Here is a 13,536-nt window from a genome sequence, read left to right as displayed (position 1 = left end):
GCTTTAAAGATGAAGAAATTAAGATTAATGTAGTGTGGAAAGGATATTTGCAGAAGTCTGCAAATTTTTCTTTCTTTAAAAAGTAGGATCTCTGATAAGGCAGGACTTACTAGGTAATGTCATATGTTAATTGAGAATTTTAATGAGAACAGCCAAAATGTTCCAAGCTTGAAGCATTAGTAGATACAGATGAAAAGTCTGAAGTTCAGCCTAATGAAGTAATTGCCCATGAAAGGACTGTTCTGAAAGGGTATTATAAAATGGGATAACTTTAATATCTCCAGTCAGCAGAGCAGAGAAACTTTTAAAATGCATTGATATACTGATATTACTAGTAGATGGATATCAGTTACTTCAGCAAACAGTTGGCAGCTTTATGGGGAAAAACTTAATTGGCATCAGTTTGTAGCAGTAATGGTTGAGCTGTTTTCTATGTGAAGCAGAAGAGAAAATGCTGCTGGCTATTTGAGTGGAACTTTGCAATATATGGTGTTCTGAGTGTTTTGGGTTTTCTTGAAAACTTGAGTCAATATTTCTTCAAAGCTCTTCTTCCTTCCCAGTGACAGAAGCAACTATACTGCTTTTACTTCTATGAAGGAAAAGTTTCTGCTATTTTATTTTTTTAGGCTAGGAATAATTAAAATTATGAGTCTTTGATCTGTCTGTATTCTGTAAACAATACATAAAGATGACTTATTGAAAGTAAGTTTGGTTTTAGAAGTCCCTTGCTCTGGTCATGTTCTTGATACAGACATTTTTCACACTTTTGGGTTGAGTTCTGTGGCTATATGCTGACAAAAGGAAAAGCATTTGAAATCTGAGTCGTGATGAAATGTTTGCTAATAGAAATATCTTCCAAATGTCACATGGCTTCGGCTCTCAATTTTTTTGGCCAGCAAGGCAGCAGTCTTCAGCTGAAGTATTTTTAAGTTGTCATGATGAGACTATTTTTTAATGTAGTAGAGTTTTGAAACTTGGCAGCTTAATACTTATAGCTACATTGTAAAATATACCCAGAGCTTTATTACAAATCAGATTTTACTGCTTGGAGTAAAGAAGTAAGCAGCTCTTCCTTGATTGTTACTTAAAATATCTTGTACTATTTTTCAAAACACTGAATTTGTGTTTGCTTTTAGATGAAGGTGCTTGGAATTTATTAAGTGTGTGAATTTCTGTTGTCACCTGAAGTGCTTTGGTTAATACTTGTGGTTTCTGTAAATACTACAGAGAGGGAGAGACCAACACCTAGCTCTACCTTAATTAGGGATAGAGTGATAAAGTGATGAAATCAAGAGACTGTAGCTATGCATTTTTGAGGCAGTAAAGCAAATGATTTATGTAAGGCATGTTCAGGCAGTCTTGAAATTAAGCAAATTGCAGAAGTTTTATTTGAGCAGCTGTCCAAGAGACAAGGATCTCTGTTTCTATTTAGTCACTATTGTTTGAGCTTATTTCTGTTGGAGTTTGAGATACTGTCTCATTCTGTCTCCCCCTGTAAACCCAGGCAATGAAAGAAAGTCACCATGAGAGTAGAAATGGCTACCTGGGTTTGTTTTGTTTTAATACAATGAAGTAGGGAAGACTCTTTTCCAATAATGTTGGACAGTTCTTGAATTGATTCTGACCAGAACAGGCATGTTTGTATTTTAAGTTCTTTAGGCATGTATATGAGAAAGATGGCTCTCATTTTTTAATGGAAGTACACTAAAATATTTTCATGTATAAATGTTCAATTAATATTTTTTTTTCTCCAAAATACTTAGCACTGGTGCCTAATGAAAAAAATGGGAATCTTCCTTGCATACTTGATATTGACATGTTTCATTTACTGGTAAGTATTTCTTAATATATATTAATGTTTTGATCTAGTAGGCTGTATGTAAAAACTATAGAAAACTTTCTCTTTACTGTGGGTTAGGAGCCTTTCAAAATGTTTGGGCTTTTAGTATTTTTTCACTACTTAATACATTTTGAAGACTTTATAAATTTAATAAAAGTATTCTTAATCAAAGTATTAAATAAAAGCATTTAATACATAAAAAGTAGTTTAATAAAAAGTAAAAATAGAAAGTATTTAATAAAAGTATTCTTTCTTATAAATTAAAAAGGGGTAAGATGAGACAGAATGCATACTCTGTTAAAAAACCCAAAAATACGTGGAAACCAACCCCCGCAAGAAAACAACAAACCCAAAAAAACAGACAGACTCAAAACTCTCCTGATAGATAATTGTTGTTCTCTTACATAATGTCTGTATAATTAGCTTCAAAATTAGCCATATGTACTATGCTGTCTTGAAAGGGTATAGTTGGAGCATGAGCAGAGAAAAGGGGAAGATTCAAAAGGATAAGGAATGTACCAATTTTCTTGTTTTCTTTTACAGGTAAGCTTGGTGCTCTCTTTCCCTGCCATACATTGTCAGGATTTTTCAGGGGTTAGTCTTGGCACTGGAGATCTTCACCTGTTTCATCTTGTCACTATGGCACACATAATACAAATTTTACTTACCTCATCAACAGGTAATGTCACTTTGTCTCAACTTTTATTGAATAGATTCCTCCAGTCTTTACTTAGGAAAAAGCTGTGGTGCTGCTGGTAAATGTGTGCACTTTACAGTCACAAAATGGAACTGTTGGTGCTGTCTTTGAGCTACAAAGAGTATTGATAAATTGTGCTTGCGTTGTTTTTATTGCTCTACTCTGGGAGTTTCTTGGAACATAGCTAGTAATGAATTCTGGCTTTCCAGCTACTGTAGCACTGCCTGGGAGTGTTTATTATGGGCCTGGCATCATTCATTTGCATGATGAATGAGTTGTAGTCAGCAAAGCAAGGAATCATGTATCTCCTAGCAAGAGGAGCTGGATAAGGCCTAGTTTTCCAAAAGCAAGTATGTCAAGAAACCAAACCAATTGAAGAACTAAACCAGCATCTCGCTGAAGCTGACAATAGCACAAACTTACCGTATAAGATGTGCAGCAGAAAACCGCTGTCCAGTACATCATATTCTCAGTGGAATACTTCACTTTGTTGGGGCATTTTTATCAGAACTTGAAAAAATTCATTTTTATTGTGTAAACATGTATATATGAAACAATTTGTTAATTATTTATTTCTTCTGCAGAAGAGAATGGCATGGACCAAGAAAACACTAACAGTGAAGAGGAAGTAGCTGTGCTTACACTGTATAAATTTCTTTGCCAGTGTACAGGAAGGTAAAACCATGATCTTTTGGTAAAATTTTATGTTATTTTTCTCCCTCCTGAACTCAACTACTGACTGAATTCTATATACTAGTGCTGTCAAAGATGACACTTTTAACTTAGGAACTCTTACATCTTGCTTCTTATCCAGCACTTGTAGATTCACTTAAGAAATTATTCCTGTAAATTCATCTGTGAACAGGAAGATACCTGCTCATGAAGATTGTGCTCGGATTGTGCTAGTCAGTTTGCAGAATCTGGAATTGGCAGTGTCTGAGTACAGAAAACTTATTAGGATGGGAATGGCTTTGAATGGAAAGAAGGCAGGTTTTAGGTGAAATTAGGAAGAAGTTGTTTACTGTGAGGGGGTGAGGCACTGGCGCAAGTTGTCCAGAGAAGCTGTGGACGCCCCATGCCTGCAGTGTTCAAGGCCAGACTGGATGGGGCTCAGAGCAACCTGGTCTAGTGGAAGGTGTCCTGCCCATGGCAGGGAGATTGGAATGAGTGGTCTGTAAGGTCCCTTTCAACCCAAACCATTCTGTCAATCTCCAGAATCCAGAATTCTCCTTAAATTACTATTCCAGTTGGTTACATTTTAATGAATCTCTGGTTTGTTGTTTTTCTTGGAGTTTGCTTTGAAGTAAGCACTTTTCATAGTGATTGTTTCAGCTGAAGTCTATAATTTAGTATGCAGTGTGATTGAAGACTGACTAAATATAGCTCTCAAATGGAAATGATTAAATAAAAGCAACCTTTTTTTTTCTTTTATTCTCTTAAGTGCCTTGAAAGAAATTTCCTCAGGCTGGCACCTGTGCAGGAATCTAAAAGCTGGAATCATGCCTTTCCTGAGATGTTCTGCTTTGTTTTTTCATTACTTAAATGGAGTCCCAGCACCCTCAGAAATTCAAGGTATTGCTTTGTATTGAATCAGTTTTTAAGATGTAAACATTAATGATGAAAATAAATTACATTTAAACTCTCTTGTCTGAAGAAGCTGATTGGATGGATGTGGGCTTGTTACCAGTGCAGCATCATATCAGCATAATGAAAAAGGCAAAAAAATGAATTTTTTTGTTTTTAAAATATATTTTTAATGTAGAGGTAAATTCCATTCTAGATTACTTAAAAGAGGAATTGATTCCCTTTTGTTAATAAGGTTCTGTTTCAAAGCCCCTATGGACTGCTATTTTCAAATGAGACCTGCTTTTGCTTGCACTGATATCATTCAATCAGCATCTGTTAATAATTAATATTAAGGCCAAGTAGGATGGGGCTTTGAGCAGCCTGGTCTAGTGGAAGGTGTCCCTGCCCATGACAGGGGGTTTGGAATGAGATTGTCTTTATGGTGCCCTCCAATCCAAACCATTCTATGATATCTCTGTAAATTCACTATACTATGTTATACCCCAGATAATTGATGTTGGTAACATTCTTTATTGTCCTCCACATATGGCATATGTAGGGATAGAATGTTAATCTGAAGGTGGTCATAATAAACATTTTAAATATAAAATTATGAGAATTATACCTTTTTTATTTTTCAGTAAATGGAGCGAACCAATTTGAACACTTATGTAGCTATCTTTCCTTGCCAAACAACCTCACTTGCCTTTTTCAAGAAAACAGTGAGATTCTGAACACATTAATAGAAAGGTAAGTTGTGTTTTTGTGCTTAGTTTTAACATAATAGAGAATCCTCCACAAGACAGTAGTGTAAGTATTCTCCCAGGAATACCTATGGAAGTGAATCATAGATTTTGAAAAGTGTTTGTGAAAGACATGTTTTGAAAGAAACCATTTTGGTTGTAGTGGTTTTTTAATAGATGTACAGTGGATTTTTTGCTTATTTGTTTTTCTATCATCTATTGAAGTTAAAAGCCAATTTTTTTTTTTTCTTGTAGTTGGTGCAGTAACAGTGAAGTAAAAAGATACCTGGAAGGCAAGAGACATGCTATCAGGTAAACATAAAGAGATTTTAAGCAGAGGCAGGGGCCAAAACTTTCATGTAGCAGTTTTCTCCAAATATTTCTTCTAATGGGTATTTATAATAATTTATCTGCTCTGCTTTATTGAATAATAAAGATATTAGGGAAGAAGTGATTTTTTTTCTTAACTTTGTAAGGAAAAAAATTTATTGCTTAAATGGGTAGATTTTAAAGGCAAAGTTTAATACTGGGGTTTTATTTAGAACTGATGTTCAGGAATTAGAAATCATAAAATTTCGTCTCATATTTCCTATTACTTTGTACCTTCTGATGCAAAAAATATGCTGCTGCTAAAAGATACGTATAACCTTTCTTTAAAAATACCAGGCATTGAAGAGCTTTTTAAATTGTCTTTTTAAATAATTCAATTCCTTCAGTAAAGCCAAAACCGAGTCAGTTGCTGAAAAGAAAATCAGCTTTTCATACATTTGTTCTTGCTGCACAATTACTTTGAATTTAGAATGCATGTAATACTTAGTGGGTGTAGAAAGGCATTTAGGGTGTTGTTCTTTCTGAAGGCTGGGTAAAAATAGTGGTTAACAATTATACTAATAATTAAAAATGAGTGTGAAGTTCACAGTGCTGTCATTAAAAACATATCCCTGCTTTTTAATCTCCTGTGCTAAATACATAAAGTCAATCTTTTAATTGTGTATACATTAAGGCTGTGACAAAAATAAAAATTAATCACTTAATCTGTGATACACCAGGCCATTAACAGAATTTCTTACACAGTAAGAGTACTCTGGTTGTGTAATTGATTTCTTGCCACATGTGATTTTCGGGCTCTTTTGCATGTGTTCCTTTTGTTGATTCTTACCTGCTCTTCCAGAGCTTATGTCTAACTTGACAGTGATGATTTATTTTTCCTCTCAGCATGTTCCTGTACATTTCTTCCATTACAAATGTCTATTTGCATTTCACAGTCTAATTTGTATTATTCCTAGAATTGAAGATTATTAGAATTTTGTGTATAGTATCTGTTACTTTTAAATATATTGCAAATATATAAGTTTTTGATATCAAATAGGTTCTTTTTCATGGCATGCATATTTCTTTGTTTTCAGGGCACAACTTCCCTAAACTTGAAATTCAGACTATTTTCCATTCAATAGTAGTGACAAAAAGAAAATACAAACAAATTTTTATATATTTTATATATATATATATATATATATATATATATATAATACAGGAAATATTTCTTTAAATCTGTAGTGACCTCATAATTAGGTTTGCTAAAAGCATACAAATTACATGTATTTTCCACCTCTGCCTTTTCTCAAATTCATAAAAGATTAAGAAAAAAGGAGGTGGTTTATTTACAGGTGCGTTCATCTTTTTATATGCTACCATTTTACTCAAAGAATGGCAGGAAAGAGGGAAACTTTAAAAAATTAATTACTCACAGATGCTGTTTAGATGAGTCAGGAAAACATGAATGAGTTTGAAGTCACTTGTGTATTATTCATTGATATATGAGTGCTGATTTGATTGCTTTATTCTAGCTATGCAAGAGAATCCAACAAATTAATAGACCTTCCGGACGACTACAGCTGCCTCATTAACCAAGCATCCAATTTCTCGTAAGTTGTATGCAATTACATGAGCACCCCAAAGTCTGCTGCTCCTTTTCATCAGCTGGGAAACCTTTAACCTGGAAGTCTCAGAAAGCTGTGTATGGAATCATAAAGGGCACATAGCATTTATCAGGCAAACTACCCTGTATTTTAGTGAAACAGTGAAATAGAAATTTCAGCTGTTAACTGTATAAGTGTTCAAAAGTACTTCTGAATCTTTTTTGCTATCTAGAGTTTACACATACAGTGGGTTTCTTTTTCTTATTTTTTTTCCTAACAAAAGGTGTCCGAAATCAGGTGGTGACAAAAGCAGAGCCCCAACATTGTGCCTTGTGTGTGGGACCATGCTGTGTTCTCAGAGTTACTGCTGCCAGACTGAACTTGAAGGGGAAGATGTTGGAGCCTGTACTGCACATACATACACTTGTGGTTCTGGAGTGGGTATATTCCTTAGGTAAGGAGCTGAACACTTCTCCTTTCATTGCTGGGTTAGATGGTGTGTACAGTCATTAAATTAATAGTTCTATATATCTGGGATTGTGGGGGTGGTTTGTAAAGGCAGTGTTTTGTTAACAACAGGGTTGTTTAAAAACTAAAGTGTATTCATCTTCGTATGCTTTGGTGTAAGGTTCAGAGGTTGCTTCTTTGAAGATAAAACTTCAAAGAAAGTTCAGATTTCATTTTCAAATGAATTTGTTTTGCCTGTGCATTTATTTCTACTCAAGTATTACTAAATGATGAAGATAGATACTTTTATTTTGTTGCTGCTGTTGCTGGTGAAAAAATAAAAACTCATTTTTGTTGTGTTCCTGCTTACAGAGAAGGGTTAGATAATGCGTATTTTCACTTTGACAAAGATTAGTGAGAAGCAAAACTGTTTACTTGTAGTTCTGTTGGGTATTTTACTCAGACTGAAAATAATAGGACATGAAATGACATTGTTTTTAACTGCTACTGAGGAGTTAGAACAGGAAGAGAATGAGAGATATAGTTTAAATAAACATGTGCCTATAATCTGTACATGCAGATTATACAGAATGAAAGTAGGTAAGAACTGGAAAAGCAGTACCTATGCAAGTATGAGAAACTATTCACCTAAAAATCAATACCTAAAAAACTTCTCTCTGTCTCTCTCCAGAGTACGAGAATGTCAGGTGCTATTTTTAGCTGGGAAAACAAAGGGCTGCTTTTATCCTCCTCCTTACCTTGATGATTATGGAGAGACAGACCAGGGACTCAGGTAAATATTTTAAAAGCTACATCTTTTAAAGACAGGAATTACAGAGCTATCTATAATTAGGAAAATAACTTTTTATGTTATCTTTTTATTTTAATTATATAGGTAACATTATATTTTGATATTGCTGCTGCATATAGTATCTTCAGATGTTTTAATGTTAATACGTGGGTTTAGGTCAAAAATATTTCAGGCATGATCTTCCCTAGGTTAAAAAAAAGAGTCTTGGAAACTGTTAAAAGTTAAATCTTTCTAGTGTCTGTGAAGTTAGCTAGAAACTAAGCCTGAAAATTTCATTTGTATCTAGTGCATTTGTTTTTATAACTTGTGTTAATTTAATACCAAGTGGAAATAATACTATATTATTTTATTTAATGTAGTAATTCTTTGTCTTAGCTCCTTTCTCTGCTTCCCATGCAATTTAGGGACTTGATATTGTTAATGCTTGCCATTTCTGAAACTGGCCAAAACCAGAGAATATGAACTGGTTCAGCCTGGAAAGGTTGCTAAAAACCTGCATTTGGAGTTCTGTGGGCTGGATTTGAGGTTTCCAGAGGCTGGAGGGAACTGTTGAGCTGTAAGGAATGGGAATCAGACAAGGTAGCACTGCAGGTTACTCATCCAAATACCTGTTGATTTGTTCTGATAACAGAATAATGTTAAAGGGTTATCTAAATATTGTAGTATTCTTTGGGGTTATCTAATACTTAGTGTGTCACACCTGAGTGTTTGTGCTTAGTTGCAGTGTTTTATCATTCCTGATAAGTGTTATCTCCTTTTCAGACGTGGGAATCCCTTACATCTGTGCAAAGAGCGATTTAAAAAGATTCAAAAACTCTGGCAGCAGCACAGTATTACAGAGGAAATTGGACATGCACAAGAAGCAAATCAAACTCTAGTTGGCATTGATTGGCAGCATTTATAATGATTATCTGCTGAAGACTGGAACTTTATTAAAGATTTTTGTAATTCAGTAAGCTTTTCAAAGGAGGGATGAGGAAAAAAGTCTAAGGAAAAAACCCCAGCAAACTCAGTCCTGTTATTTAATCTTTGTTTTACAATGTATTTCATAAAGATACCAGTTAACATTAATCAAGTAAACTTCTTTCTATGTAAGCAAGTTTTATTAGTCCTATAATTTGCACTGTGCTTCCTTCACAGAAATGTCTTGGGTTTATAAACCTGGGCAAATGAACTTAAGTTTCTGATAAAAAAAGAATGACTCTTTTTGGAAGTCTGACTATGATTTTTCATATGAACTGAAGAGACAAAAGACTGCTGAAACAGAAACTAGATAGAGCACAATTCCGGATTGTGTTTTGCCCCTTGCTAGTGATCTGAGCCGGTTTATTTATTACTCTGCATTTTAATACTTACGCTGTGTGTACATGCAATGGAATGAAGTAAGGAAGCAAATAATGTAGCAAATGGATGTTTCTGTCTGCATCAGTGGATAATTCACTCTTTCACTTGGTGTATCTAAAATGGATTTTGTCATTTGTACTCTTGCAGCTTTCTTGCTTCCAGTTGTTTTTTAACTAAAAAAACTAACACTAGCTTTACAAGTAAAATAATTTAATTTAAAGCTTTTTCCAGAGCATTGCACTCCTTAGAATTATGTAGTTTTTAATTTGAATTCAGCTGGGAAACCCTTTCACTTTCAATTATGTGATCAGTTATTGGTATTCAAGGATTGACATTGTGCTTTAGAAGTTATTTTAAGATAACAATAATATGTAAAAGTCACGAAAGCTAATTTTATGTTAATTTTCAGAAGCACAGAAGATATTTACTTCATTTTTGTTAACAGACAACTTTGAAGGTGCAAATCCCATCTTTTTGTTACAGATAAACTGAGTGGTTTCCTCTGGCTTTGAAAGGCCACAATCACACTGCCCACATTTTTGATTTTTGATTTGGTTTTTTTTTCCTGTTGTCCCATCAAGTATATTTACTTTCTGGCTTGATTTAAAGCTCTGTAAAGATGTTTGCATATAGTATATTTTATAAATATATTCTATAACTGCGCAGATTTGCACTTGATATGAGGGTGCCTGAAGGCAGTGAGTTTTCTAGTTGTATGTAATTAGACCTCCAAGGTGTCTCTAAAAATCACATTATGCTTACTGATTGAAAATAAAATCCATTACCTTTCCCTCTCCTATCTTCTGACAAATTAGTAAAATCTTAATTTACATAGTTCTATTTCCTTAATAGTCTGTGGTTCTTTTAGTTAAGTCTTAATTTCTGACTGCGTCTCAGCCCGGATAAACAATTCCTTTCACTGTCTGCCAGGTCTTCAGTTACACTTGGTCTAACTGAATTGTTCCTATTTTTACAGATTTGATGCTTCAGATAAATTTTGTATATTCATGGTGTACAGGGCAATTTTTAAAACATTGAGTAATAGTATTGAGTGAAGATGTGAAGTATCAAATAAAGAAACTTGGCCAATGTGGATTTCCTTTTCTTAACATCAGGACAGACTACTTTTGTCTCTATTACCTGTCACAGATTGGATCATTTATATATTTCTGTCACTTTTTATGAAGAGACATGGAGAAATTGCAGGGGAAAATGCCATTAATGCTTTACCTCTTCCCTTCCCTACTTAGAGTGGTTGACATACCAACAATTTTCTGTGCATGGTACTTAGAAATCCCACTTCTACGGTGATGTTACTATTTCTTTGCTTTTTAAACTATGTGCCACAGTTTCAAGTAATGTGTAACTGCATTGAAAAACTCTTTTCCTGTAATCATAATATTAAAAAAATAATTATTCTGACAGATTTCTCTGTGCAAACCAAAATATTGACAGCAAGAAGGATTTTTTTGTTTTGCCTTTGGGATCAAAGTCAGAGACTGCAACCACAAATAGTTGCAAAGTACACAATTTATCTTTTTTTTGCAATTTGGTCATTCTCTACTCAAGACTTTTATTTTCTGATTTGGTTTGCATGTGCTTATATTAATGTAGAATATTTATATATAATATTGTTTCAGTATCAGGGAAAAAATATCTGTAATAAATTTGCTATAACTTTAATATTTATGGATTATGTGTACAGTGTAGAATGTATTATGTGTTTGAGGGGAGAAAAAAAAACAAGAAACCCGACAAATATTCCCAAATACTAAGCCATCATAACAAAATACAAAACTAAACTGAAAGCATCAAGGATGAGCTTTTCATGTCAACATCCAATAAGTACTTTTTTAATGTTGTTTTTAGAATTTTGCTGAACTTGTTTCTTCAAGTGTGCCCCTTGTTAATCACAAGCTGACAGAAATACCTGGATGTGCAACATCTGCAATTCCCTGGCTATAAATATAAGATGATTATATTATTAGTGTCACTTGCTTCAGTCAGCTAAACCTTTCTTGACCTCTACAAAAAAGTCTAATCGTCTTTTTAAAGGATTGTAAGTTAAATTTTGTAAAGGGATAAGGGTTGAGTACATCAGTAACATTATTTACTCTGTTCATACTAGAAGATAACACTTTTACTCCCCCCACTCTGCCACAGGAGGCTCATTTTTATTCTGCTGAAAGTCTATAACCAAATAATAAACTCCTGATGCCTTCTGACTGCCTCTGTGCCAAGAGCCAGTGCTGCCACAGCTCTCTAACCACTTCATCTGATGTTACAGGGAATTTGGCTGAGAGGAAGTACTCGTGGATTCTCAAGACTATTTCCATTTTCAGCTCTCCTCTGGTTCTCTACAGCTTCTGCCTATATCACTTAAGCTAGTCTTCAAAACTGATAATTAAGCAAGTAAATTTCATGCCTTCCCACTTTATTAGCCCTGGGAACAACCTGGACTTGAAGGGTTGTGTTCCTGCAGTATACAGTTCACTCCTTTTCCTGGGACAGTGGACATGGAGTGAGCAGTGCACAGACCCTTTTCTGTCCTTTCTCATTAGATGTGAACCCTTGCCTCATGCTTGTGCTCGAGCCCTGGCATCTCATTTTAAGTGCATTTTATTTTATGTTAAATGACACTGTTGTGTTTGGAAGCTCTGTCATAATGAAAATTTCCTCTGTGGCCTGAACGTGTAGAGGAGAAGCTGGATGCTCAACTGACCTTCAGCATTAAGTCCCAGCTGCTTTCCTTTCTGGAGGATTAAATTGTACAAGGGGAGATGCATATCAAATCTCTTCACAGTAGTGTTGTGCCATGAGAGGAACTGAGTTTTCAATCAGCCTCCCTTCTGCCTTGGACTTTCCTCTGCTCCTTTCTAGGAATTGCCTCCAGCAGGAAGTGGTGACCCTCTATTTCCATTCTGCTGTTGAGATTATTGATTATGGAAGTCAAATATGACAGTATTAGACAGTTTGGGCTTGAATATCAGCCCCTGGGGAATTCCTCCTGTAACTAACTGGTTTGCTTCCACCTGTTCATTGCCACCCTCTGAGCCTGAAAATCCAGCCAAGATCCTGTTCACCTTGCAGTCTTCCCAGTTTACAACTCCCCAAATTGGTTATGAGGATGTCAGAAATCATATTGAAAGTTTTTCTAAAGACATCTGCTATACAGAGAAAGTTTTACAGCAGCAAAATATATGAAAAATAGACACTTCTGGTAAAAGTGAGAATTACTGGGGTCATCTTTATGGGGTTCTATGGGTCTAGGGATCTGAGTATTTTTGTACTGGAATCAGCATAGCTTTTATTGAACCAGTCCTGCATCACAGTGGGAATGGGTTGGTGCTTCTCATATCTTAACTCTCATTAAAGGAGCTTTCTTAGGGAGCCATCTCCTTCTCTACCATTAGCTGTTCAGTTCCTCAGCTCTGCATGGCGATTGTCCCAGAGTTCTTGATGCTGTGTGAAGAAGGTTGCGGACTTCATGGTAACAGCAGTGGATTCAGTTATTCAGGCCTGCCTTCTGCAGGACTGCTTTCAGGTGCTGGAGAGGTGCAAGCCAGGGAGCCCGCCAGCCACCCCTCTGCATGCACAGCTAACACGTTGCAGTTTGACTCTGCTTTCTCTGGGTAGCTGGTTCAAGCTGTATGGAATGGCTTCTACATCTCCTCAGGGACAAGGCACACAGAAAGGTTGCTTAGCAGCAGTGGGAAGTCTTACAGACAAGTTGTCTTTAGGGAAATGTCTTTCTTACCATGAATCCTTTTTGGTTTGGATTTTTTTCCTCTTGGGTTTTGAATGTTGGGGATTTAGAGTAAAGTTGGTGTTTCTTTTTGGGCTGTGTTCATGCAGATGTGGAAATAATCTCTTGGGAAGAACTTTGTAAATAAGTATTGCTTAAACAAAAGGTGTGTCCATCTGCTAGTGACTGATGGAAGCCATGTGGATGCATGGATAGCACACTTTATCTTCAGTTGCAGATAATTCCAAGTTATGAGTGAGCTTTACCCTATGAGAGTGTCATTTGTTGGTTTGGAGAACTGGCAATGAATGATGGAAGGGCATCACTGTAAGCCTGGGATAAGTACATAAGGTTGCCTGCTTGGCTGCTGGGGCTGCAGAGAGGGCACACGCCACAGGCAGCTCTGGAGCTTGGAGGCATGGCC

At 35.5% G+C, this 13,536-nt stretch overlaps 1 protein-coding gene across 3 annotated transcripts in view; it reads left to right on the top strand.

Moving 5' to 3' along the window:
• Positions 1–10,161, top strand: part of UBR2 (ubiquitin protein ligase E3 component n-recognin 2) — a 55,028-nt gene extending 44,867 nt beyond the window's left edge. For all 3 annotated transcript variants that reach the window (XM_058835202.1, XM_058835203.1, XM_058835204.1), the window contains 10 exons: positions 1,764–1,831; positions 2,384–2,519; positions 3,122–3,212; positions 3,979–4,109; positions 4,745–4,853; positions 5,102–5,158; positions 6,694–6,771; positions 7,049–7,219; positions 7,904–8,005; positions 8,786–10,161. In XM_058835202.1, coding sequence (XP_058691185.1) covers positions 1,764–1,831; positions 2,384–2,519; positions 3,122–3,212; positions 3,979–4,109; positions 4,745–4,853; positions 5,102–5,158; positions 6,694–6,771; positions 7,049–7,219; positions 7,904–8,005; positions 8,786–8,927 — 1,085 coding nt within the window. In that variant the 3' untranslated portion in view covers positions 8,928–10,161. The remainder of the gene's footprint in view (positions 1–1,763; positions 1,832–2,383; positions 2,520–3,121; positions 3,213–3,978; positions 4,110–4,744; positions 4,854–5,101; positions 5,159–6,693; positions 6,772–7,048; positions 7,220–7,903; positions 8,006–8,785) is intronic.
• Positions 10,162–13,536: the final 3,375 nt, after the last annotated feature.

The sequence above is a fragment of the Poecile atricapillus genome, chromosome 3 (assembly GCF_030490865.1).
Source record: "Poecile atricapillus isolate bPoeAtr1 chromosome 3, bPoeAtr1.hap1, whole genome shotgun sequence".
Taxonomy (NCBI): domain Eukaryota; kingdom Metazoa; phylum Chordata; class Aves; order Passeriformes; family Paridae; genus Poecile; species Poecile atricapillus.
The sequence above is the reverse complement of the archived record's forward strand: the minus strand, read 5'-3'. Positions and strand labels throughout refer to the sequence as shown.